The following is a 24947-nucleotide window of genomic DNA, read 5'->3' as shown; positions in this document are numbered from 1 at the left end:
CCTCCAGGATGGTAATTTGCAACCAGTTGCCGTTGCTGAGGCCTCAGCAAGCAGAACAGGTTAAACCTCATCAGCAAGGAATTAGTTGAGGCAGAAGAAAAGACGAATAGGAGTTGTCATGTATCAGAGTGACAAATGGAAGGAGGGGATATGACCTTTCTTCGAGAAAGCCAGCCTCGATACAGAGGAGTCAAAGGAACTAAATCCTTCCTAGACAATAATCAGTATCATTCATTTACATTTTGACACTCAGTCTTCCAAAGGCATCCTGAACCATGGTTGGTTCTTGACATTTGGAGTAAAACATTTAATCCAGATGAGGAGTCATTTAAATCTGACCATCTGCACTGTGGTCCCCCCTCCCAGCCATTTCCGCAGCTCTGCTGCACAGTCCCAGTGGGGTGCTCCCCAAGAGCCAGTGCAGAGACCTGGAGTGATCTGAAAGGGGATAGCTCAGTAGGGAGGGTGGAAATGCCTCATGCCTCAAGGCAATATGAGTCAAAGGCGGACAGACAGGCGGTTGGAGGAGGAGGGAGGAAAGAAGGTTTGAACAAGTGAAGAGAGAAGGCCATGGAACTAGGAGCAGGAATAAAAGCTGTGAGACAGGGCGCATAGAGTGCTGATAGCTCCAGAATGAAGTGTAATCTGATGTTGAAAGCAAGGTGGGCTCTCTGGGAAGATGAGGGCAAGTGTAGTGGCCTCTGGGGGGAGGTCAGGAGGGTAAGAATTTAACATTGGAGGGGTTTCCTCTGGGTTGAAACTAGATAACACAAAAAAGTGCTTCATGTGCCTTTGGCTAGAGGACTGGGGATCGTTTATGTGCTCATTTCCCCTCCCAAACTCCACTGCTGTCTCTGCCCTGGACGCCCCCTTCCCCATTACTAGCTCAGCAGTCGCTTTCTCAGGATTGTGCTTGCCACTCCCAAGTGTGTTTTTGTCTGCTGGGAGACCGATGCTGCTTTAGTTACAGAGTTTCTTCGTTGCTGGGGGCCCTCAGCATCTGTGCTCCTGCCTGCCTCAGCGAGTGGGGCATTGCGGGAGAGCTGCACAAGGTGCTTACACCATCTACAGGCCTGCCGCTCTCCCCAAGCCCGCTTCCCTGTGCGCGCCCGGATTCGGCCCTGTTCTCCAGGTTGTTACCAGCAGGTTGGCCTTACTGTTCAGTCCTTCGGTGCCCGGTACTCAACGCCTGTAAAGACAGAGAAGTAGACCCGTGATGTGGATGCCCTTCACACCTCCACTGAGCTCCTTTTGCCCTGTGGAAGGGCCCATCTGTGTAGGGTGCTGGCCCAGTACTGACCGGGGCCCAGAGAAAAGTTTCGAACAGTCTGGGCCAGAAGAAAAGCCTTTACAGAGCAAAGAAAGGTGGAGCAGTAAGTCTCCTAGAGGGACCAGGGAGACGCCAAGCGGGGGCAGAGAATCCCAGCTGGAGGAGAACAGTGGAGCTGAATGAACTCAACTCCAAGCGCCACTGCCCACAAGGACACAGCTAGTAGCTACCAGAGACAGCCTGCAGACCTAGCATCCTGGGTCGAGACTCCACAGTCGTCTGCCACTTGCTAGAAGTCACTCCACAGTCCTCTGCCACTCGCTAGAAGTCACATTGTAAAAAGTCGCTTATCATGAGAGGTTGAGTAGTGTATAACTTCTTAACAGAAACATTTTAGTTTAACTTGAAAACCTAAAGATGTATTGTTATGTCTGTGCTACTTCCTTATCTCTGCACAGAGGAAGCAGGGCCACGAGACACTCTCGGACCAGATGTGCCCTTATATCTAGGGGACAGCTCTTCTAAGGCATAATGCTCTGGAGACAGCACTCTACTCCAGACTTAACTCTGAGCTGCGAGCATTCATTGGTAGAATTGCCTCTTGTATGCAGGAGCAGAATCAAGGACATGCCTCGAACAGATAGGTAGAAACAGCTCATTTTTGAATATGTAATGAGGGTTGTGAACCGTGTCTAGCTCTATGTTTACTCGTATAATCGTTGTAATAAACCAATGAGTCATCATCAGCGCCTGTGATTTACCAGTGAAGAACCTCAAGTTCAAGGAAGAGCACCCGCAAGATCACTCAGCAGGAGAGAGGTGCAGGCCTCGGATTCCAGCCCGGGTCTGTCAACCTCCAAAGCCCAGGCTCCAAGCCATTCATTTTGCTGCCAAGCCATTGGAAATAAATCGCTTCAGTTAGGCCAGCAGTATTAATGAGTTTCTCTCAGAGTCCCTTCCGACCCTGAGATTCTAGAATTCTATTTCTAAAGGTTTTTAAGTAAAAAATAGCATAGTACGTAGCCCTCTGATCCAGCACAGTGCTCCGGAACTTCTTCGGGGTGCTATAGGACACTCAGGTTGGAGGGTCCTGATGGGGGCTTAGTTTCCCACACCTCCAGCTCAGTTCTTGCTGGGTTTGCAAGAGGGTCTAGGATCAGAGGGGGTAGTGTGATTTATATCTCAGCCCTATGAAATTTGAAGACAAAATACTATATTAATATTGTACCCTGTAAATCTTTTCTCGCATTAGCAGCCTTCTGGTAAAGTTTGCCAAGGAAGCATTGCCATATGTGCTGATGGAGCTGAACTAAAATGAGAAGATTAGAAAACTAACCACACTAATAAATTTCATTTGAGGCAGTTGGAAAATAGACTGCTGTTTTGACAAGTTCGAAACAACACACACATCCATTCTCTGTTAAAATGAGTTTCCACAATCCAACAGAAACATCTTCCATTAGAAGCCTAATTTTTCTGCTGAGTTACCCAGATGTCAAACATACATGTGCTTTAAACTTCACTGGGATGGTTTTGGAGTGCCATAACCAGACTGGCTGTTTTAGGCATTACTGAGCCACGCCCCTCCCCCACCCCACCCCACCCCCTGCCCCCTGGGGCAGGGGGTCAGGGATCCAGAAGGGTTCCTGAAATCCCCACCTCTGGGACTTTTCATTGTCCCACACATCATGACCCTTTCCAGAGGGCATTTATGCAGGGCTGCTGGTGTCCAGGCCCGAATCCGTAGTGGCACTCGGGTCAGGTCACGGTCCACAGCTGCCTTTGTTTCCCCGATTAGCCAGAGCAGTAATCACAAGAGTGGACCTTATCCAGTGTGTCCCCAGGGGCCAGCATCTGGCCTAAGTCTTAGGAATGGGCCTGTACTTTGATTTTATTACTGAGCTGAAGTTGTTCATTTAGTGAAACTCAGGGCCTCTGATTATATTACTTTAACCTCTTGATTACTCTTCCTGCCTTAGGTCTCTGGCCCTAGCATCTGTCCTTCACCAGCCTCTAGAACTTTTTATTCTTTGAATTTCGCTCTCTACTTTAAAAGCCACCCATGTATCTACAGACTTTGGCCCGAGCTCCTTAGTGTGCCCTGAGAGAGAAGCAGTATGTTGTAGCAGTACAATGCACCAGATAGGAGCACCCCTCCAGCTAGACCACCTGGGTTTAACCCATTCTCCCATCTAACAGCTGAGTGACCTTGGGCAGGCTCCTTGAAGTCTGTTTCAGTTTCTCTTGATGGGATAAGAATAACTTGCACTGAGTTACTATTTTGACTTATGTGGATTAAGTGTGTTGAGTCACCTAAAGCCCGCAGAATAGTGCCTGACATGTGGGAGGTGCCCCCGAATTCTGGCTGTCACCACTGTCACTACTACGGTTACTTGGCACCCGATCTGTGATCCAGCCACAGCCTTCAGTGGTCTTGCCCCAACCCCGACTGTGCCGTGCTCTTCAGACTTTGCTGCCTGTCACTCACTGGCCCCAGCTCTTTTCTCCAGTGAACCTCTGCATTGCCTTCAAGACCCAGATTAGTACCTCCTCCTCTTTGATGCTCTCCTCTCTCCTGCAGGAAACAGCTGGTTCTCTCCACTGTATTCATGTAGTTCTTTGATGCCTCTGGGCTCTAGGACTTACCAGAGATCCAGAGATGGTTTATTTTATTCTATTTTTTTTTTTTTTTAGGTGGTTTATCTCCCTTCAGGGGCACACAGAGACACCTAGGGTTCCCTTTTCTTCTACACTGAGAATTTCTCCTGGGGGCGGCACAGACCTCGCTGTGTCCATCGCAGTTCCTTCCAGTCCCAGGCATGGCAGAAGGCTCTTGATAAATGTTTGTTGAACAAATAAATATCTGCTGCCCTACATTTAGTCTGAAACACAGGGTTTTCTCTTTTGTTTGGTTTTGGTTTTTGTTGTTCACGGTACATTACTAAATTTATAGTGAGAAAGACAAATCTCGATAGCTTAAAAGGCTGGCTGAAGTGATTGTGTCTAACGCTGTAGTCATTTGGCTCTGTGGGCTGTTTTTTATTAGTCATTTTAAAAGACTGTCACAGGGTGGTTATAGAGACAAGAGATCATCATTTAAATCACAGTGCTTTCAGTCCATCCATGGTTTTGGTCTACAATTTAATGATGAGAAAAATACATCTAGTGAGTAAATATTTTAACTAAACATTTTGATACTTGACCTGAATACAGAAGAAAATGGAAATTGTAAATGTTAAGGTGTAGTTAAAACAGCGCATCCCTCTATTTTACCTGTAGAAATTAGCATTGTACCTGTATAAAGTCATAACAAAGCCTCTTTTCTCCTATCAAAGACATCGTATTCTATCATTCAGTATAAGTAAAAGATTCCTAAGTGAATCTAGTTCAGGAGGAGAGAATGCTCACTTAGAGTAAGAGCACTTGCTTGGGCCAGGTGGTTTCGTATTCATGTTTTCTGTGCTGCTTTGGTTCATTTAGATTATAAAGAGCATAGCCCACCTCCCAGCTAGTGAGAGCAGAGTTTTGGTAAGAGTTTACTCAAGAGAGAAAGAAGGCAGAGATCCCCCAGCGATGCCAGGGTAGGAATGTCCGTGGAACCTGGCCTCAGAGGGACCAGAAGATGGTCAAGGCCACCCCCAACCCCGACCTGGGTACCCTTCATGGGCTGTGTTCTCTCTCTTCGGTGTCTCTGTTGCATCGGCTTCCCATTCTCTTCTGTCTGCCCGTCCACTTCCTTATTATGTTTCTCGTGCTTCATCTCAGTGTTCGGCCATCCAGGGTTCAGCCGCCCCCGCTCCCTGTCTGCAGGGCGTCTGCTCCATCTGCGCCTCTGTGCTCACTGGCCCTTCACTCTTAAGAGTCTGTTGCACAGTGGGTGAAGATCGCCCACCGGCCAGCTCCACTTAGGCTGCCAGCTCGTAGGGCTCAGGTTGCTGGACTTGTGGCCTACACATGTTTTAAGTGTCTGATCCTTGATCAGCTGTGGGTATGGGGTGAAGCAGGCTGCAGATAGTGTGCCCTAGAGAAGACATTGCAAACTCAAAGGTTTCTAGGGTCCGGGCGGGTTATGTACGTGAAGAAAGGCAGGGTGTGAGAGGCAGATTCACGTTTGCTATGGGGTACAGGACAGGTGAGTGTTGTCTAAAAACACGGACTCTCGAGGAGGAGGGCTCAGGTTGGAATCCCAGCCTCACCATTTGTCAGCTGGGTGATTCAGAGTGATGAATCTCTGTCTACCTCAGTTTCTTCTCTGCAGGGTGGTTATAAGAAGTAAATGAGTCAGTGAAATGGTGAAGGTGGTGCCTGATACATCATAAATAATACGTTAGTTGTTTTTAGGTCAGCCGTTTTTATTTTATTTTATTTTTTTTAAAGATTTTATTTATTTATTTGACAGACAGAGATTACAAGTAGTCAGAGAGGCAGGCAGAGAGAGAGAGGGAGAAGCAGGCTCCCTGCTGAGCAGAGAGCCCGAAGCGGGGCTCGATCCCAGGACCCTGGGATCATGACCTGAGCCGAAGGCAGAGGCTTTAACCCACTGAGCCACCCAGGTGCCCCAGGTCAGCCGTTTTTTTTTTTTTTAAAGATTTTTTATTTATTTATTTGACAGAGAGAGATCACAAGTAGGCAGAGAGGCAGGCAGAGAGAGAGGAAGGGAAGCAGGCTCCCTGCTGAGCAGCGAGCCCGATGCGGGACTCGATCCCAGGACTCTGGGATCATGACCTGAGCCGAAGGCAGCGGCTTAACCCACTGAGCCACCCAGGCGCCCAGGTCAGCCGTTTTTAAAGAACAGTTTCGTTAGCATCTGCATTCTTATCATTGCGTTCCACAGTGAAATGAGCTTGCTCCCATTTTTCCTCAAACACGAAGCTGTTTGTGCTTTTTGTAGAACCAGAGGCATAGAAAAACATTTCTCTCTTGTGAAGATAGCAACAGAGCAAGAAAAATAATGAATGGCAGTTGTCCTCAATCCCACGTCATCAGGAGGGAGTTGGGAGGACCGATGCCTGGTCCTAAAGGGCAGAGCCTCGCCCAGCTGGAGCAGGTTGCCGTACTGTCAGAAAGCGGCCAAAGGCTGTCAGATCGATGCAGTCGTCGGTCCATCGATCGATCGGTCTTTACATCTTTACAGTAAACTCAAATTACGTTGGAAAGCTTGCGCTACTCTATAAAACACACCTGCAGACTGGATACAGACAGCCCTCAGGCTGGCAACTTTCAGCCACAGGCTGAGGAAGATGGTGTTTGCCAGGCTGGTCTGGCACAGGGGAGACTGCCAGTTGATCAACCTTCTTATGCTGACGAATTAGAAAATTGTCCCTATCGACAGATGCTAACGCTGTGAAGTCCCTCTCAAGGATGGCAGTATGACAAGGGGACAGTACGCTATGATTCTCAGAGTTAGCTCACGATGTGTTTCCAAGAAAAAAGGCTTTTGCCTTTGATTTTATTTCCTTAGCATGAATGAAAATGATGACATTTTTTAGTTTACCTGTATCAATCCGCTCCTGTTGTGACTGCCTTTCTCAGAAGCTGCCTTTCCTGTGAAAGGCATCCTCTTCCTGTGCCCTTGATAACGTAATTCCCACTCTGTCTAACATGTTTAAAACAGAACTTCTCACTTCCCACCCCAAACCCGTTACTCTCCCCAGGCTTCATCTCTCCCCAGGTATTCATGTCAAACCCAGTTTTTCTTTTTCTGTCTTCTCTCCACAGACACACACACAGACACACACACACACACACACACACTCCATTAGTATACCCTTTTTCCCCACACAGCAGTGAGAGTGGTCTTTTTAAAATATGAAGTAGTGTATCACTCTCTTGATGGGGGCCTGTAATGACTTCCCAGCTAACGCAGGATCTTGGCCCACAGCACTGCTCTAGCATCTGGCCCCGACTGGTGTGTCTCTCTCCTCTTGCCGGCTCTGTGCCTGGCGGCTCACCGACATTCACCCTCATTTTTGAGCACACTGGGCTTGTTCCTACTCTGCTTTCTTTGCCTTATCTGTTCCCCCTCCAGAATGCGTTTTTCCCCAATTGTCACGTCTTCAGGAAAGCCTCTCCCTTCCTTCCGTCTGAGGCTGGTCAGAGCAAGAACCTTGTTTGTCTTGTGCTTGTCACCAAGTTATAGTTGCTAAATGAATGAATGGCTAAACTGTGGGCCTTTGGGGGCGGGGAGATGGAAAGAGCGTTAGAAAAAAAATAATAGACTCACTAAAGTACCCTTATTTCACGTATTCAAGAGGCAGGAGGGAAAAGAACAAACTTAGGGAATAATGAGATTTCCTCTCTCACTAATGCTGTTGATTTACCCAACGTGCAATCGACCCAGAATATAAGAAGGAATTTACTTGGTCCTGATGTGGCTCTTACACAGTTGTACTTACACATTCCATTTTGTGTATTCTCATTAAGAGTAATTGCAGAAAATCGCAGCCAAGGTTGCCCGGTGTTTAGATGGTGATCCCTTCCTTAGAGCTGTTGATTTGTTTAGTTAACGGTATTTTATTTAATATACTTGTGCTTTTTGTTGCTTCTTAGGTCTGTTGCCACAGTTATTGGGAGTTGCCCCAGAGAAGGCCATAAAACTTACAGTAAGTCTTTTCAGTTGATGCTTCGTATGCAGGGAGTTTGCACAGTCAGGAGTCTAGCAGATTCTCGTGTTTGTGTTTCCCCGGAGGTGCTGGCTCCTTCGAACCTGGGGCACTCGTCACACGCAGCTTGTCACTGTCCCCCACCGAACACTGAACATCCAAAAGTGGGATGCTGTATTTGAACAGGACCTGTGGTGGCTGCTACCCACCACCACCACCACCGTCAGCCACCACCGTCACCCTCTGCTACCGGTGCGGCAGCAGCTGCCGCTAAATTTGCCTCCACGCGTGCTGTCTGTACGGCACATGCGTGTACCTGTGTGGCCTGGCGTTTACACATGAGGAGAGTGAGGCCCACGAGGTTTCAGTATTTACCCGTGTCCACAGTTCCTGTGGACAGTTCCTGAGTGGAAAGATTAGAATCCAAAACCAGGTTTCTCTGACTCCGAAGTGGCATGTGCCGTTGATAGAACTCATGGTTCGGGCATATTCCATAAGGGTCTGCCAGGCCAGGCCGCCTGACAGGGGTCTGAGTTCCAGCTGAAGTTGATCCATTTTCCAGTTGCAGCTCTCTTGTGACCCACGGTAGATACTCAGTAAATTACTGGAATGGACAGATACTGCTATTACATGACGAAGGTCATAAAGCCCCAGAAGGTTAAACTCTTTTTTGAGATTGGGCTCTGTAGCCTTGGGGCCTGAAATTCTTTTACTCTGTTACTGTGTGGCCTCAGGACAACGCATCTTCTCTGGCTTGTATCTTCCAAAAACGTGGTTGATTTTTAAGATGGCCCGTCGTACGTACGATTTTTGAGTACATTATACTTAGTTAATTAAGGTCACTGATGTTGAGAATTCTTAGATACTGAATTTCTGCTAAGCTAAAAAATCTGCTTAGCCAACTTTTTCTCGGCAATGCGTTTTGTTTTAGATTAAATTTTGCTAGCGGACGTGAAAGTGATTTTTAATCAAACTCCATAAACCAGTTTTTAACTTCTGAAATGTATGTTTTTATTGTGTCCTTGGTGTCAATATGTCTCTCTTACCTCATTGTAATTGGCAGACATATTTGCATTTGAGGCTTGTAAACCATCTGTCTTTTTTTTTATTTTAAAGCCTTTAAGTCATTGCTACTCCCAGAATGGGGCTGCAACTCACATCCTGGAGATCAAAGGCCACACTGTCCAGCCACTGAGCCAGCCAGCGCCCCCCACCCCTAAGCCGTTTGTCTTTCGATTTCTTTCTCCCGAAACATCAGGAATACTTATATATGTTTTACCTTTAAAAAAAAGTACATATGTGCTCTTAAAGGCACTTCTCAAACTCTTTTAAGATCTTTAATTTATTCAGTTTATGATTACTTGAGTAATACTGACAGAGAACATATTTACAGTTGTTATTTATATGTGTTTAATGACTTTCTTTATATTTTTCATCAGCTTCTGTAAATATTTTTCTTCAAGGTGAATGATTTTGTGAGGGATAAATTTATGCGCAAAGATGGTTCGGTCCCGCTCGCAGCAGAGATTCTTGCTGGCGGCTGTGTAAGTACCTTTTGCAGAACCCTGTGTTGCAAAGACTTGTTGCACATGCATACCCCCACCGTGGTGACCTAATGTGGACTAAGGCTTCTGTTCAACCACAGATCCTGTGCAGGGGCAGAGTCCTCTAGGGCCCAAGAACCATTCCTGAGATGGAAGGGTAAATGTTTCTGATCTTATTGCCTGTTAAGTCATGCCTGTTCAATCCGTCATTGCTTTCGGTTGGTTCTGCAGTAGAAGTCGTTTGTGGCAGAAAGTGTTTGGCCTTTGAAAGAATCTTTGCTGACCTTTTCCTAAAATTCATTTGTAGTACGTTCTTTCGTCATGGCACCCTCTGCTGGGCCAGGCACTAAAACCTGTAGTTCGTGGAGTCGGCAGCTGTGGCTCTCTGCTTTGCTTGACCTTCCATATACCAGCGCCTGCTCAAGCTTCCGTGCGCTTCTGGAAGAAGGATGCTGTGAAGCAACTGGCTGAGTGTGCTCCGCATTGTCGAAAGCGCTTGGAATGAGTATTTCTTTCTATGGATGAATGTCCTGCATCTTGTTCTTAAGCTCAGCAAAACGTGATGTCTAGTTTTACTTCATGTACAAGTTTGTTCATAGGAATGCAAATACTTTAAGTAAATTAAACTCTTCTACAAAGACTGGTGCTATTTGAAGATATGGTCGGTTAAATAAACGGGCTTTGATCACTAGGGCAATACAATATTGGTATATTTTCCATCTAAACCTGTTTCTTAAAGATGAAGTCACTTATTTTTTCAATTAGTTCTGTGCAGTTAATGGCTTTCATAGAATAATCTTTTCTTAAAAATCGTTGCATTTCAATGCTGGGCAAACACCTGAGAATATATTAAACCTTTGTTTGGAAAGGGCTTATTGTCCAGTCTGACTTTGAATGGGGGTTCCTTAAAGGGAGGAGGAGCTAAGAAATCATCCTGGTCATTCTTCAGAGGTAGACAGAATTTGGCTCTTGCCTGACTCTCTTTCTGTTTGATCACTGACCTGTCGTAGATGGCCAGGTAGGGTCCCCTTGTCCTGTAACTTTAGGAGCATTCAGGCTGGAAAAAGGGAGGCTTTCTTATTCTAAGTAAAAAGGGCACACAGTGATAATCAAAAAGAATATTATTAGGAGGTGCAGAAGCTGCTCTTCCCGGTAAGTACTTTTCATTTGAAACAACAGGAGTGCCCATTTGCGTCTCTGGGCTTTCTCCTGTTAAAGGGGTGCGTGTCCCTCTGCTGCCTCTGGCCTGGCCTCCAAGCTGTTGCAGGGGTGTTTCTGTACAGGGGGGCGTAGGAGGGGTTGTTTCTCTTAAGTCAGGTTTTAAACCTTCTTGAAAAGACATGATTATATATCGCTGTAAGAATTTAAATTGTGAAATTAATTATGTGACACTGCTCCAGATTTTGGCAATAACCTGGAGGTTTATTATCTTTTTAACGAAAACACCTTGCCGGCACGTGGGTCTGGGAGATGGGTTGTGGCACGTATTGTCTGCTGTAGGTGGTCTTGTTTTCTTGTCTGTGGTCGCCCATTTCAAACACAAAGCACAGATTGGCATCAGAAGTGGTGCCTAGTTGTTGTAAAGGGGTGCAGCCCTTCTTGAAGCCTGATCTAAACACGGGCTTAAAATTGGAGCCACTCGGGCTTTACAGCTACTTAAAATATCTGTGAAATGAGGTTTACCATCCTTCATCTCAAAGGCGGGTAGACCGTGTCCTCGGTGTTTCAAGGCTCCTGTTTTGCTCCCTCCGCCCCACCAACGCTGCTTTAAGAAGTCAGAGTTTACTGTTCAAGTGAGCAATCCTGTAGGTAGCAAAACAATCCAGACCCTTCAGCTCTCTGAGCAGCGTGTTTTTAAAGCAGCAGCGTCTTCCTTTGCTGCGACAGAGTTTTCCCACCCTTGGAACTAGACACACACCTGAGAAGGTCCTCGTAGCTTCCACAGCCTCATCTCTCCAATTGGGAATACAAAGGGCTTTGAAGGGCTGTGTCACGTGGTCAGCTCCCCTTCTTAGTTCACCCAAGCATGCCAGGCATTGACTTTAAAGTCCCCCAGGAGCTCCCCTTGCTTCATTATTACTGAGAATTAGTACACATGGCTGACTTTTCACTTGTAACTGAAGCTGCTCATGTCTTTGAAGAAGGCTTTTTCTGTTTTATAGTCTGTTTTCTGCAAAAACAGGAAGAATATGCGGGGAGATCTTTGTCTTATAACCTTCACAGCACTTGGCAAAACTAATAGTCTGTTTTATTATATTGTTTTGGAAAAACAACCACAATGATAGTAAATTTGGAGGAAAATTTTAGAAGAAAAACTCCATTCATTAATTTATTTTTGATTATAGCAACATCTGTAACTGAAGAAATAAAAAAAAAACTTCTGTTTCATTGATGTGTATAAAAAGATTAAATCTGACTTTATTTTAAAGTCATTATTTGCACTGAGAGTAATTTTAGTTTAGAGCACTATTAAAAATTTGACTTGAGCTTTCTGAGCATTTTTATAGATTCACACATAACAGTAGTGATATATTCAGCACCGTTCCAGACCAAACTAAAATGCCGAGCCTGGGGTTTACAAACTCTGAGTCTTAAAAGTTCTTTGTGGTGCGTGTTCTCCATATGTTGCTTTGCTACGTGCTGTATTAGGCAAATAGTTGCAGGAGTTTTGACAGAGACCCAGATCCTCAGGCATCCCTGCACGAAGTATATATACCTTCTGTTTCTTTCCATCTTTCTCCTTCTTCGGTTAGAAGCTTGGTGCCTGGAGGGGGACACGATGAGAGGCTGCTGGTCAGTGACGGTGGAGCTCACAGGAAACGTGGCAGAGGAGAAGGGGCCTGTCACCACCCCCTTCCTAGTAGGTTCCCAGTGAATTTAAAAACTGACGTCACCTCTCACCACGTTGTTGTTAACTGCTGTGTCGCTACTGCTTATACCTGACACACGTGGTTCCTCATCTGTAAGTGGCAGTCCTTAATTCGGCAAAACAGGTGTCTTGACGGAGTTCTCTGCATCTGCTGAAGTAGAGGGTTGAAATCCCGGGGAGTCTGGGATCTTCAGTTTTTGATCCTTTGATCTTAACAAGTCATCAGATAAGGAAAGACAAGTGGTGCCATGACTGCTTTCAAGGAGAAGGTAAATATGAGTAACTTATTTGGCATGAGAATAAATCTACATTGAAATGAAAAGAAATACCATTCGCTGGGGGAAAAAAGTGACCAACTCTAAACCTCTCTCTTTTAAAGCTCATATTTAGTAAAAATTATTTGTGTTCCAATGGAAAATGATAGTTCTCTGTGATAATTTTTAGAAAGACAAGTAAACGTGCTTTTTGAGCAGTAGTCCTTTGAAAGTAGGCCCACGGTATTTTTTTCCTTTGTGATACACACACACACACACATGCACACTGGTGTGCGTGTGTGTGTGTGTATGTGTGTGTGATATATCTAATGCTTGTGGCAGTTTATACTCGTATCAAGTGGTAAAAGCAATTGATGTGCCCCATCACTGGTTTGGAAAAGGACTAGTGAGGCTGTGGCATGAAGGGCCATCCTCACTGCAGTCCCCTCCATGTCTGGCCCTGTCATTGTCACCTTTATTCCCGTTACTATGGCGAGCCCCACAGGCATGATCTCTCTATTCCTGTGGATATAGCTGTGAATCAGATACCATTTTTGAGGCACGTTTTTATCACTCACCTCTTTTACATCACATTCAGTTGTGGTTAATCTTCATTATGTAAAAAACAAAAAGGTACAGACACTCATGTGCTTACGGCTTAGCCTCAGAGGTCAGACTCGACAAATGAGGCTTGGATAGAGGTCATCCTCTTCTGATGCGATAGCTTGTCCCTCCTTAATCTCCCAGGAGATAACCTTATGCCCAAAGTGGTGATTTTCATTTCCACGCATGTCTTTATACTTTCTATAAGTGCAGCCCTGAGCAATATAAAGGTTTGCCTTTGGAGGCTTCATTCTGTAGGACAACTCACGATTCTTACATTGATGCCTTCGCAGTTTTTCCCACTGGTGCAACTCATGTGCTTTGTTTGCAAGAAAAGAACAGTAAATGGGAATATAACATTGAAACGTTGTAATGTGGCATACTGTAAGTATGCCTGTTAGAGATGTGTGGATTTATAGGATTTTGTGTAGATAAAATTGGGACAGTGTATTTATTTAACCAATTTTTTTTGTAACTTGGAGTTTCTTCCCTAGACCTTCCCCTCGTTCCTTCCTCAATCTCACCATTTAAACTCATCCCTAACACTAAGTAGATTTAAAATTACAACCCTCCTCACTGCCAGCATACATGCTCCCTCTTTGCGTTACTTTCCCCACTCCTTTCCTCCCTCCTAATGGGAATGATTTCAGTGTGTTTCTCCATCATTGAGAAGGAGCTGTGTTCTGGTTATCTACTGTTGCATAACAAGTCACCCTAAAACTTAGTGGCCTCAGAAGCAGTTTATTATCTCTTACGTTTCTCTGAGTTGACTGGGCTCAGCTGGGCGCTTCTCATTTCTGATCTCCATGTGTTTACCAGCAGAGAGCAGCTGGGGCTGGAGTCATCTGAAAGCTTGACCGGGATGGATGTCCAAGAGGACTCCCTTGTGGCTGCAGTGATGCCAGTGAGGCTGTTGTCCAACGGTCCTGCTGTGGCTTCTCTCGTAGCTTGGGCAGCTTGATTCTGAAGGGGGCTTCCCCAAAATAGGTGTTCCGAGAGCCCTAGGCAGAAGCTGCAAGTCTTCTTAGGACCACTCAAGACTTTGAGTGTCACTCCTCCTGGATTCTGTTGATCAAACAGACCTCATATGCCAGAGTTCACGAGGAGAGAAACTAGATTTTTACCTTTCAATGAGAATAACAGTAAAGAATCTCCAGACTGTGGGGCGCCTGGGTGGCTCAGCGGGTTAAGCCGCTGCCTTCGGCTCCGGTCATGATCCCAGGTCCTGGGTTCAAGCCCCGCATCGGGCTTTCCGCTCGGCGGGGAGCCTGCTTCCTCCTCTCTCTCTGCTTGCCTCTCTGCCTACTTGTGATTTCTCTCTGTCAAATAAATAAATAAAATCTTTAAAAAAAAAAAAAAAAAGAATCTCCAGACTGCCTCTGGAGGGCTCAGCAGCCAGTATTACAGGACAGGAACATCCTTACTGGCCTCTACTTATGACGATTTCATTGTTTATCCAACGTCTTCTCTGAGGGTCTGTTGCTGATTCTAGAACCCATTCCTGCTTCAGATCCCTTTTGACTGCAGGCGGCAGAATCTCTAAAGTAACAGTAGCAAAATGAGGGTTTACTAAGGGTTGTCTGCGAAACTAAAGGCACTCGAGAATCAAGGCAGTTCTGGGAACTGGCTGCTTTCTGCATTTTTTCCTCTTGGCCTTCTTGGTCTCTCTCGCAGTGACTTTACGTGTCTCTGCACATTTTTTTAAGGTTTTTTTTTTTTTTTTTTTTTCAAGACAGTTTTTGGTTCACAAAACTGGGAGAAAAATACAGAGATTCCCCTGAATACCTTTTACCCCTACACATTCATAAACTCCACCAGCATCAACATCCCCCAACAGAGTGGTATAATTATTACAATTGATGCACCTACATTGACACATCTTTATCATTCAAAATCCGTAATTCGCCTTATGGTTCACTCATGGTGTTACTCATTCTCTGGGTTTGGACAAATGTATAGTAACATACATCTATGATATTAATAATCAGAGTATTTGCATTGTCCTAGAAATCTTTTGTGCTCTGCCTATTCATCTTTCCCCTTCTCTTCCACCCGAAGCTCACTTCCATCAATCTTTTTACTGTCTTTACAGTTTTTCCTTTTCCAGAATATCTTAGAGTTGAAATCACATAGTGTGTAGCTTTCCCAGATTGTCTTCTTTCACTTAGTAATATGCACTTAAGGTTCCTCTGTGTCTTTCATGGCTCAGTAGCTCATTTCTCTTTAGACTGAATAATATTCCTTTGTCTGGATGTACCAGCAGTTTATTTATTCATTCTCTTACTGAAGAACATCTTAATTTCTTCCAGGTTTGGGCAATTATAAATAAGACTGCTATAAACATCCTTGTGCAGGTTTTTGTTGAAAACACAAGTTTTCAACTCCTTTGAGTAAATATCAAGGAGTACAATTGTTGGATCTTATGTTAAGAGTTTGTTTAGTTTTATAAGGAACCTCCAAACTGTCTTCCAAAGTGGCTATACCATTTTCCATTTCCACCGGCAACAAATTAGAGTTCCTTTTGCTCCAAATCCTCACCAATGTTTGGCATTGTCAGTGTCATGAATAGCGTTTTTTTTTTTTGCTGATCCATTTCTTCTCTTCCTCATGGTTTTGAATTCTTCAAGAATTCCTTCATATTCTTGCTGGCTATCTGGTCTGTCTCACTAACAGATGACTTTCAGCTTCTTTTCATCATCAGCCCCAGCTAATTAGTGCAGGTAGCTCAATTTTGTTTTGTTTTGGTTTTCATTTAATTATTAAGAGAGGAAGTTTGGGGTGCCTGGGTGGCTCAGTGGGTTAAGCCTCTGCCTTCTGCTCATCTCATGATCTCAGGGTCCTGTGATTGAACCCTGCATTGGGCTCTCTGCTCAGCGGGGAGCCTGCTTCTCCCTCTGTCTCTCTCTGCCTGCTTCTCTGCCTACTTACGATCTGTCTGTCAAATAAATAAAATCTTAAAAAAAAAAAAAAAGGAAGTTTGATTGGCAAGTGTCAGCTATGTGTGCCAGGCTATAGATCAGCCTTGAGTCATGACCCCGCCCAGATATTAATAACTTTGCTTAACAAAATCAGTTGTTTCAGCCATCTGTGAACTCATTCAAATACATCTTGTACTTGAATTCTGCAAGTATCCCCTGAATAATAATGTATGTACTTTTGTTATAAAATACACCTAAAGGCATATTCTTCATGATTAAGCTTGAAATCCCTTGAGGTTTCACACCAAGTCATATAAAACCAGGGAGAAAATTTCTTCATGTAATGAAGACATATGCTCTGATATTCGGCTGGTGAGTCAGATTGCCTGAAGTGGATAAGTCCCTACTTCTGTGATCTTTCTCTTCTCAGAGTTTTCTGTGGAGATGTGGTCTCACAGTGTAGATTTCTTGAGGCAAAATTGTTATTTATATGTGTGTAAATGTCTGTGCACATATCCTACTTCTAAATATAGAATGATGTGAGGCTCAGTCACTAAGTTCAGTTTCTGTGAGGTTGCTCCTATGTTACATGTCAAATAGACAGAATTTATTATGCATTGTAGTGAAGCTGTGGAAGTAAGGTTTTTTTTTTTTAATTTTTTTAATGCTTGCACCTTTATAGTTAATTTGTTTAATGAAAGTCTAATGGTTAGTTACATTGTTTTCATATGGTGTCATTGTTATTATTTGGAATATTCTCTGGGAACTTTTTCTGCATGCCAACCCCCCCAGATTTAAGCCCATATTGTATTCTAGTCTTCTCCCTCCCTCCCTTCCTCATTTGTCAATGGCAATTTCCAGTTTGATAGATGACTTCCAATAGGATTGTAGTGGATTAAGTTATTTTTACTTACATAAGCTTCACATTATTTACTTTTCATTCATTTCCATATATTTACAAACTTAAAATTGTACCAAACACATATTTTAGCCAACATTTTCTATATTTCAACATATATTATAATTGTGCTTTTTTTATTATGGAAAAATAGCCATATTCAAGCTAAGGTGGAAAACAAAGCAAAAGAAACTGACCATAATTCTCCAATTCTCATAGTGTAAGTTTTTTTTAATTTCTACATATGCTTCATCCCTCTCTGTCCACTCTGTTGACTCCAAGGCCTAGAGACTATATCAGGTAATGTGTACAAACTGGTAGTTTGTCATGTCTGGTCTGTCTTCACCACTTAAGGAGCTTTTCCTTTATAACTTGGTGCTGTTGGCTCCTTGCATCCTGGGGATTGTGGGTAAATGTTGCCAGCCCTGAGACATCCACTAATGCTGAGAACAGGACCGACGTCTCACTGTTATGTCCGCATGCCTAGCATTGTGTCTGATATATGGGAGAGGCTTAAAAAACATTTATTGAATGAATAAATGCTTGATTAAAAGGTGTTGGTAATGAGGGCAGTAAATGTAGGGTATTGATTTGATGTACTGAGTTGCTGTTAACTTCAATACAGATAGACATGAAAAAGGCAGTAGTAATTCCAGGGATCAGAGTGTAAAGGAAATGATGGACTTGAGGGAATGGCTGTAACATGCCCAAGCCTATAGATACATATCCGGGTTGTTCTTTTTCCTTTTTTCCTTTTTTTTTTTAAGATTTTATTTATTTGTCAGAGAGAGAGAGTGAGAGCACAAACAGGCGGAGCGGCATGAAGAGGGAAAGGGAGAAGCAGGCTCCCCACTGAGCAGGGAGCCTGATGCGGGACTCGATCCCAGAACCCTGGGATCATGACCTGAGCCCATGCTTAACCGACCGAGCTACCCAGGCGTCCTTATCCAGGATGTTTTGTCAGAAATGTTTTCTGTCCCTCAGTAAAGGAACTAACCATTAAAAAGGTTCTGTTTATTTAATTTGGCTTTATTCCAGTCCCCAAAATACACAGAACCATAGGAGCAGGATGAATATAAAACACTTAAAATACCTGGGGTACTTGATACAGCTTATTTATTATTGCTTATGTTGTTAGAAAAGATTTTATTGAATGATTAATGTATGAAGTTATCATGTCAGAATCATGAAGGAGTCATGCAAAAGAGTGGCTTTATTTTTTTTTTTTTAAGATTTTATTTATTTATTTGAGAGAGAGAGTAAGAAAGAGGATGAGAGGGGAGGAGGTCAGAGGGAGGAGCAGACTCCCCATGGAGTTGGGAACCCGATGTGGGACCTGATCCTGGGACTCTGGGTTCATGACCTGAGCCGATGGCAGTTGCCCAGCCAACTGAGCCACCCAGGTGCCCCGAAAGAGTGGTTTTAAAACAAAAGAGACCAACAGAGAGCTCGTACTACACACCTGTTAGAATGGCTGAATTTTGAACCACTGACAGCATGCAAGTGAGTGTGTGAAGCAACAGGAACTCTGAGCCGTTGCCGGTGGAAATGCAGAATGGTACAGCTACTTCGGAACTTAGTTTTGAGGTTTCTTACAAAAGTAAACTGTAAGATCTGGTGTTGCAGTCCTTGGTTTTTTTCCCAGAGGAGTTGAAAACTTACGTGTTCAACAAAAACCTGTACAAAGGATACTTATAACAGCTTGATTCATAGCTACCAGCTACCAAAACTTGGAGGAAACTAAGATGTCCCTCAGTAGATGAACGGATAAATAAACCGTGGTATAGCCAGACAAAGGGATATTATTGAGTCTAAAAGGAAATGCGGCATGGAGGTACGGAGAGACTTGGAAGAACCTTAAATGCATATTAGTAAGTGAAAGAAGCCAATGGGAAAGGCCATGTACTGTATGATTGCAGCATAGAATCCAGAAGAGAAAAGACATTCTGGAAAAGGGCAAAACTATGGAGAGAGTAAAAAGATGAGTGGTTGCTAGGGGTGGACGAGAGGCAGAGAAATGCACAGAGTGCAGAGGATTTTTAGGGCAGTGAACGTAACTCTGATATTGTCATGGTGGATATACGTCATTATACATTTGTCCAAACCGATAGAATGTACCAAGAATGAACTGTAAGGTGGACTGTGGACTTCGGGTGGTCGTGATGTGTCAGTGTGGGTTCTTCGGTTCTAAGAAACACAGCACCCCGGTGGGGGTGATGATAGTGGGGAGGTTCGCATGTGTGCGGGCAAGAGGTAGGTGGGAAATGCTTTTGTAAACCTGAAACAACTCTAAAAATTAGAAGAGCCAGTAAGTAGCAAAAAATGATAACCATGACAGTCTCTTAAGTTGGAGGTTTCGGAGAAGCCCGTGGGGTAGCTTGGTCATCACAGTGTGGCCAGAAAGTCTTCTGGGGCTGGGACTCGGGCAGCGGGCTGGAAAGAGGAATCTGCTGCCTGGCTGCTTCCAGGGGAGCTCGTGCTCCAGATTTGAGCTGGACTTGGAGCACGAAGAACAGAGAGGTGTCTGATGGCACCCAGTTTATCAGGATGGCCTACCTTCTGCATCAGGGGAAAGTCCAGCTCGTAAGAGGTCCTGAGCCAGCCAGATGTCTCTCTTCTGTTTCCTTCCTTTTCCTTCTGTGGCAAAGTCTCAATCTTGTTTGACTCAATGTGGTTCAAGCACTGGGCCATCCTTCTGGTTATCTAATAAATGGGGGAGGGGTTTGTTATGATGTGAAAATACAAAGAAAGATTGGGCTACAGCTTTTATACAGTTAAGGTACTTTAGACATTGAAGGTCTGTAAATCATTACATGATTCTGGTAGTAGTAGTCAAAATAGACATGGATCACAGACACAGCCCAAATGGGAACATTTTTGACAGGTCTGTAACTTAATTGCTTTTTAATGTCAGTCAAACGGATTCCACTTTGGTTTCTTGGCCAGGCTTCTATAGGCCTATTAAAATCCTATGAAGTTGAAAATATGATACTTGATACTTGTAAAATGTGTAAACAGCATAGCCTTTTTGCCATGTAGTTAAGAAGTTAAGAATAGGAAATTTCAGTTTGGTGTCTCTCGAAAACAGTTAAGTGGTGAGACTCCAGTTCTCTTACAATTTCCTAATAGTCTAGTTCCAGAGTTTTTACTAAACAGTTTCATTTACACATCACATCCAAGGAGGCAACCCTGTACTGTTTCACGGTCCGAGGCTGCATGTAGTCAGATAGCCCAACTAGTTTGCTAGGGCTGCCGTAACAAAATGTCGCATACTGCACAGTTGAAGTCACAGAAGTTTATTTTCTCAGACTTAGGAAAGCCAGGAGCCCAAGAGCAGCGTGCCTGGGTTTCCTTTTGCAGCGTGTGTTCTTCGCTTGTGGATGGCCATCTCTTTGTTGTGTCTTCACATGTCGGCCCTCGGTCTGTGTGAGGCCCATGTTTTCATCACCTTTAAAGACTCCGGTCATACAAAATGAGGGCCCATCCACATGACCTCATTGTACCTTAATTGCCTCTCTAATGTCGCTGTTTTCAAATACAGTCACAACCCGAGGGTGTAGGGTTAGGTCTCCAACATAGGAATTTTTGAGGGATGCCATTGAGCCTATAACACGAGGAGTTCAGCTAAAGGTTCTTTTCTCAACTTGCAGCAAGGACTCGGCTTCTCAATTGTAGCTGAGCAATGATGTCTCCTACGGGCACTGGGTCCAGCACTGTCCCTTCAAAGCTGGATAGAGGGTAAGGGACTTCTTGGCTCATGCCCCCTCACGTTTGCTAGCTTCTTTGTGAGATTGTTGAATTCCTGTCTTTGATATTGCCACATACCTGACTCCCGTCAGCTACTGTATTTTCATTCATCCACCACTATTTGCTGAATATTTTTTTATACCTTTTTTTTTTAAGTAAGCTTTATGCCCAGTGTTTGACGCTCGAACTCAGGACCCTGAGATTGAGAGTCATGAGCTTCACTGACAGAGCCAGCCAGGTACCTCCCTGTGATATATTTTTTTTCTTTTTTGAGAGAGGGTGGGGGGGTGAGGAAGGGGGCAGACTCCCCACTGAGCACGGAGCCCGATGCAAGGTTCGATCTCATGAGCCCGAGATTATGACCTGAGCCGAACGCAGGAGTCAGACACTTAACCAACTGAGCTGCCCAGGTGCCCCCGCTGTGATCTTTATACATGATGATAATACCTGTACTACATACAAATTATTTTCATGTCTCCATGTAACATTGAGTTAGTAAGAGACTAAATAGAAAATATCTCGGAGCTTAGATTTCTTAAGCAGTCTTTGTTTTTCAGGGTGCCTGGGTGTCTCAGTCAGTTAAGCATCTGCCTTCAACTCAGGTCTGGCACTGAGTCCCACGTGCGGCTCCCTGTTCAGAGGAGAGTCTGCGTCTCCCTCTCGCTCTGCGCCTCCCCTCTGTGTGTGCTTGCTCTCTCTCTCTCTCTCTCTCTCTCAAATAAATGAAATATAAAAAAAAAACAACTTTGTTTTTCAGTTTCTCTAAATATCAGATACTGTCATCACTTGAGCATTCATTTTATATGAAATGTGCATCATTAGACATTTACTAGTGTAGACCTTTTTTATAGTTATAATTTAATTTGTATCCAAATAATCAAAATAATGTATTTGGGTGTTAGTTTAAAAAAGCCATATTCCATAACTTCATATTAATCTATTTTTGACACATGTAAGCACACATTTTAGAATGTCAGTGTGCAATTAGATATTCTTAGCACATGTCATTTGTGAAAAGCACTTTAAATCTAAGTACATTCAATTGAGCATAATTAAAATATCAAGATACACATTCTTCATATACATTTTGCCACTTAATTTTTTAAGTAGCTATAAGTATCTACCATGTGAATTCAAATTAAAGGGAGGTGATTAAATACAGTTATATTTAATGCTTTTAGTTTAAAATATAGCAGGAATTATGCTATGTTAAAAAAAATACACTGCTGTGTTTTCTGTGGACAGCAGATTGATGACAGGATTGATTTTTTTTTTAATGCGCGACTGTTAATAACTTCTGAATATTCTCAAGACTGTTGCCCAGAATGGTTTGAGGGGTGTAGATCATATGAAAGCATGCTTTTTCATCTTGTGAGTTCTTTTGGCTTGACTCCCCAGGTCCCAGGAAAGAATGGTCAGGGACACCATCCAGGTTAGGAAAGAAGCTTTGGAGAAGGGCTTGTTTAGTTCCTAACAGGTGAAAGAAAATGGGTCCTGGAGAAGTATGAACCGGCGGAGCTCCTGAACCAGTCCTTTAGATGATGTATTAAAGCTATAGCTCTCTTCCGTAGCCTAATGATCAGCAGATAGCCTTGACAACTCATTCTAAGGCATGTGACTTTAAAACCTACTTGTTCACCATTATTGGACCTAAACTATGGTAGTTTGACTTTAGTGTGAGGTCACTGTCCTTAGGGCCCTAGGGTATGTTGCCTTTCTATTTGATTTTTCAAAATTCTGTTTTTAAAAAGTAGATTCACCCCTTCCCACAATAAAATTACCTGTGTGACATCAGAAGTACCAACAGTGAGCTTCATCATTACATAACATGGCAAGAGAAATTTGGGTGACGGAATTGTGAGAAAGAAGAAGAAATCAAGCTTACAGTAGTCTCTGGTCAATGAGCAAAAGCTGGGACGGGAGCTACATTTCAGGTTCTTTGCAGTCTCTAGCCCATTTCAGAGAGGCGGGTATTAGAGGGAAAAACCCTGTGATTTTACTTCGAGCCACGAGGAGCATGTCACATGAAAAATTAGAGCATTTGGAAATAACGATGCTTTGTGTCAAGAGAGCCCTGTCCATTTGGGAGGCTTGGTGCTTGGGCTTCACGCTGACATAGTTGCAGCTTGCTCAGTCCCATGTCCCTTTCGGGTTGCTCTCAGCCCTCCGGATGCACAGGTGAACTGATGAAGATCATGCATTGTAGTCAGGGATCACAGCCACTCCAGCTCTCCCGGAGACGTGGACTTTGATTCGTGTTTGGTAGCAGAATGGGACGTCCAGCATTGACTTGGGACAGCTTTAAAGGTCCAAAGCAGTAGAAGTTGATCTTGGATGGAATGGGCATTTGTGAGGCTTTCCCCATAACAGTCTCATGGCCTGGTCAGAAGAACGTGCCCCGTGCCTTGTTTTCAGCGGTGGGGAGCTTTGGCGCCGTGCCCAACCTGATCTCTGTCTCCACTGCTTCTGTGACTCATGGTGCTCGTTTCCAGAGTGGTTCGCTGGTATTTGGGGGTGGTCTCCAGCTGGATGGAGGTGCAGAAACCAGTTCCCCCAAGAGGGTGGGGGAGACACTGTGCTAGTTAGCTACCATGGCTGCTTTACCAGCTCTTTCCTGCAGCAGGACGGGACAAGCCTTTTCTCAGTAACAGAAGTATTTCAGAATTAGAAGTACCCAAGTTTTGTTGAACGTGAGCTTGGATTTAACTGATAAAGTTAAATGAATTTAAATAAAAACTCTCCCGTTATGTTGAGCATCTCTCTATCACCCATCACTAGGAGAGGTCCCCCCCCCAAACTGTTTTACTCGAGATTACTACTTCCTAGAATGCTCAGTATCACGGTGCTTTCCTCAAAAAGAAAGTTTAATTTACAGATTTCTAGGGAAAGACAAAATGGGAGCTCATTGTACTGGCTTTGAGGGCATTTGGTAAGCGAAATTCACCTAAACAGTATTTGTTAATGGTGATCAGTACCGCTGATTGAGTAGCATGCTAAGCACTGGGATACGTGCTTTATGTGCATGCTTTCATTTCATCTTTACATAATCCTATAAATAACTTCTAGAACGTGTGCTCCATAAGGGTGGGGGCTCTTCTTAGTTCTGTGCACTCTTACACAGCTGCTATAGAGTGGGCACACAATTTCTTTTAAAAAAATTGCTACAGAATATTTTGTCATACTGACACTGGTATTCACTACAGCGCATTGGGCAGTGCAGTGTTCTTGCTTAGTACCTGGTAACAGCCCAGGGAAGAGTCCCCATCTCACTGAACTGACTCATTCCTTACCTGCAGGTCCTGTGCACTCAGTGGGCTAAGGTTTCAGGGAACCCACTGTGGTGCCTCCCGTGGCTCTGGGTCCCCTCGGGCGGGTGCACATCACAGCCCTAACCAGCACATGGGCACACTGCAGCCTACTGTGTCTCCGTCTGTCGGAGTTGAGGCAGGGAATGCGTGAGCCATTGCCCTGGACTCGTCTTCAGAAGTCATTAGCTACCTTGCTGACCTGTCTGTGTTGCACATGGGACAAAGCTCACCATAATTTCTGGAGAGCCAGGACGTTGTGTTTACTGTTGATTCTCAGAGGTGGTTTGTTTTTATGTTTGGTTTATGCTTCAAAACTTTCATCATCTCTGTTTGCTGAAGCCTGACCCATTGGATTATATTTTTCCATATCTGTGGAGCAGAAGGAGTAGGGAAAATCCCAGTTTCACACCCTGCTTTCCTCTCCTCCCCTACCCAGAACCCATATGCTGTCTTGTATAAGTGTAACATAACCATCCCCAGTTCTGTTTTATCCTCCTTTTCTCCTTAATTATGCTAAATACATTTGCATTCTACCTTGCTTGCTACCAAATATGATACCACCTCTCCCTTTCCCTTCCCTTAAAAATGTGGATTATAGGGGCACCTGGGTGGCTCAGTTGTTAAGCGGCTGCCTTCGGCTCAGGTCATGATCCTAGGGTCCTGGGATCGAGTCCCGAATCGGACTCCCTGCTCAGCGGGAAGCCTGTTTCTCCTTCTCCCACTCCCCCTGCTTGTGTTCCCTCTCTTGCTGTGTTTCTCTCTGTCAAATAAATAAATAAAATCTTAAAAAAAAAAAAAAGCAAAAAAAAAAAAAGTAGATTATACAAACTCTAATTCCCCAGCGTCCATTTTCCCATCTTCCTGGTCACAGATCACACCGTATGCCGCACCTCGCCTCCCTGTGCCGGCAGGCATTGCTGCCATTCCACTATTG

The 24947-nt window shown here is 44.1% G+C and overlaps 1 protein-coding gene across 3 annotated transcripts in view; it reads left to right on the top strand.

Annotated features, from left to right (window-relative positions):
• Window positions 1-24947, top strand: part of SLC25A13 (solute carrier family 25 member 13) — a 184956-nt gene that overhangs the window by 114828 nt on the left and 45181 nt on the right. For all 3 annotated transcript variants that reach the window (XM_047695756.1, XM_047695755.1, XM_047695757.1), the window contains 2 exons: window positions 7820-7872; window positions 9336-9416. In XM_047695756.1, coding sequence (XP_047551712.1) covers window positions 7820-7872; window positions 9336-9416 — 134 coding nt within the window. The remainder of the gene's footprint in view (window positions 1-7819; window positions 7873-9335; window positions 9417-24947) is intronic.

The sequence above is a fragment of the Lutra lutra genome, chromosome 11 (genome assembly GCF_902655055.1).
Source record: "Lutra lutra chromosome 11, mLutLut1.2, whole genome shotgun sequence".
NCBI classification, from domain to species: domain Eukaryota; kingdom Metazoa; phylum Chordata; class Mammalia; order Carnivora; family Mustelidae; genus Lutra; species Lutra lutra.
This window is presented reverse-complemented; position numbering and strand designations above follow the sequence as displayed.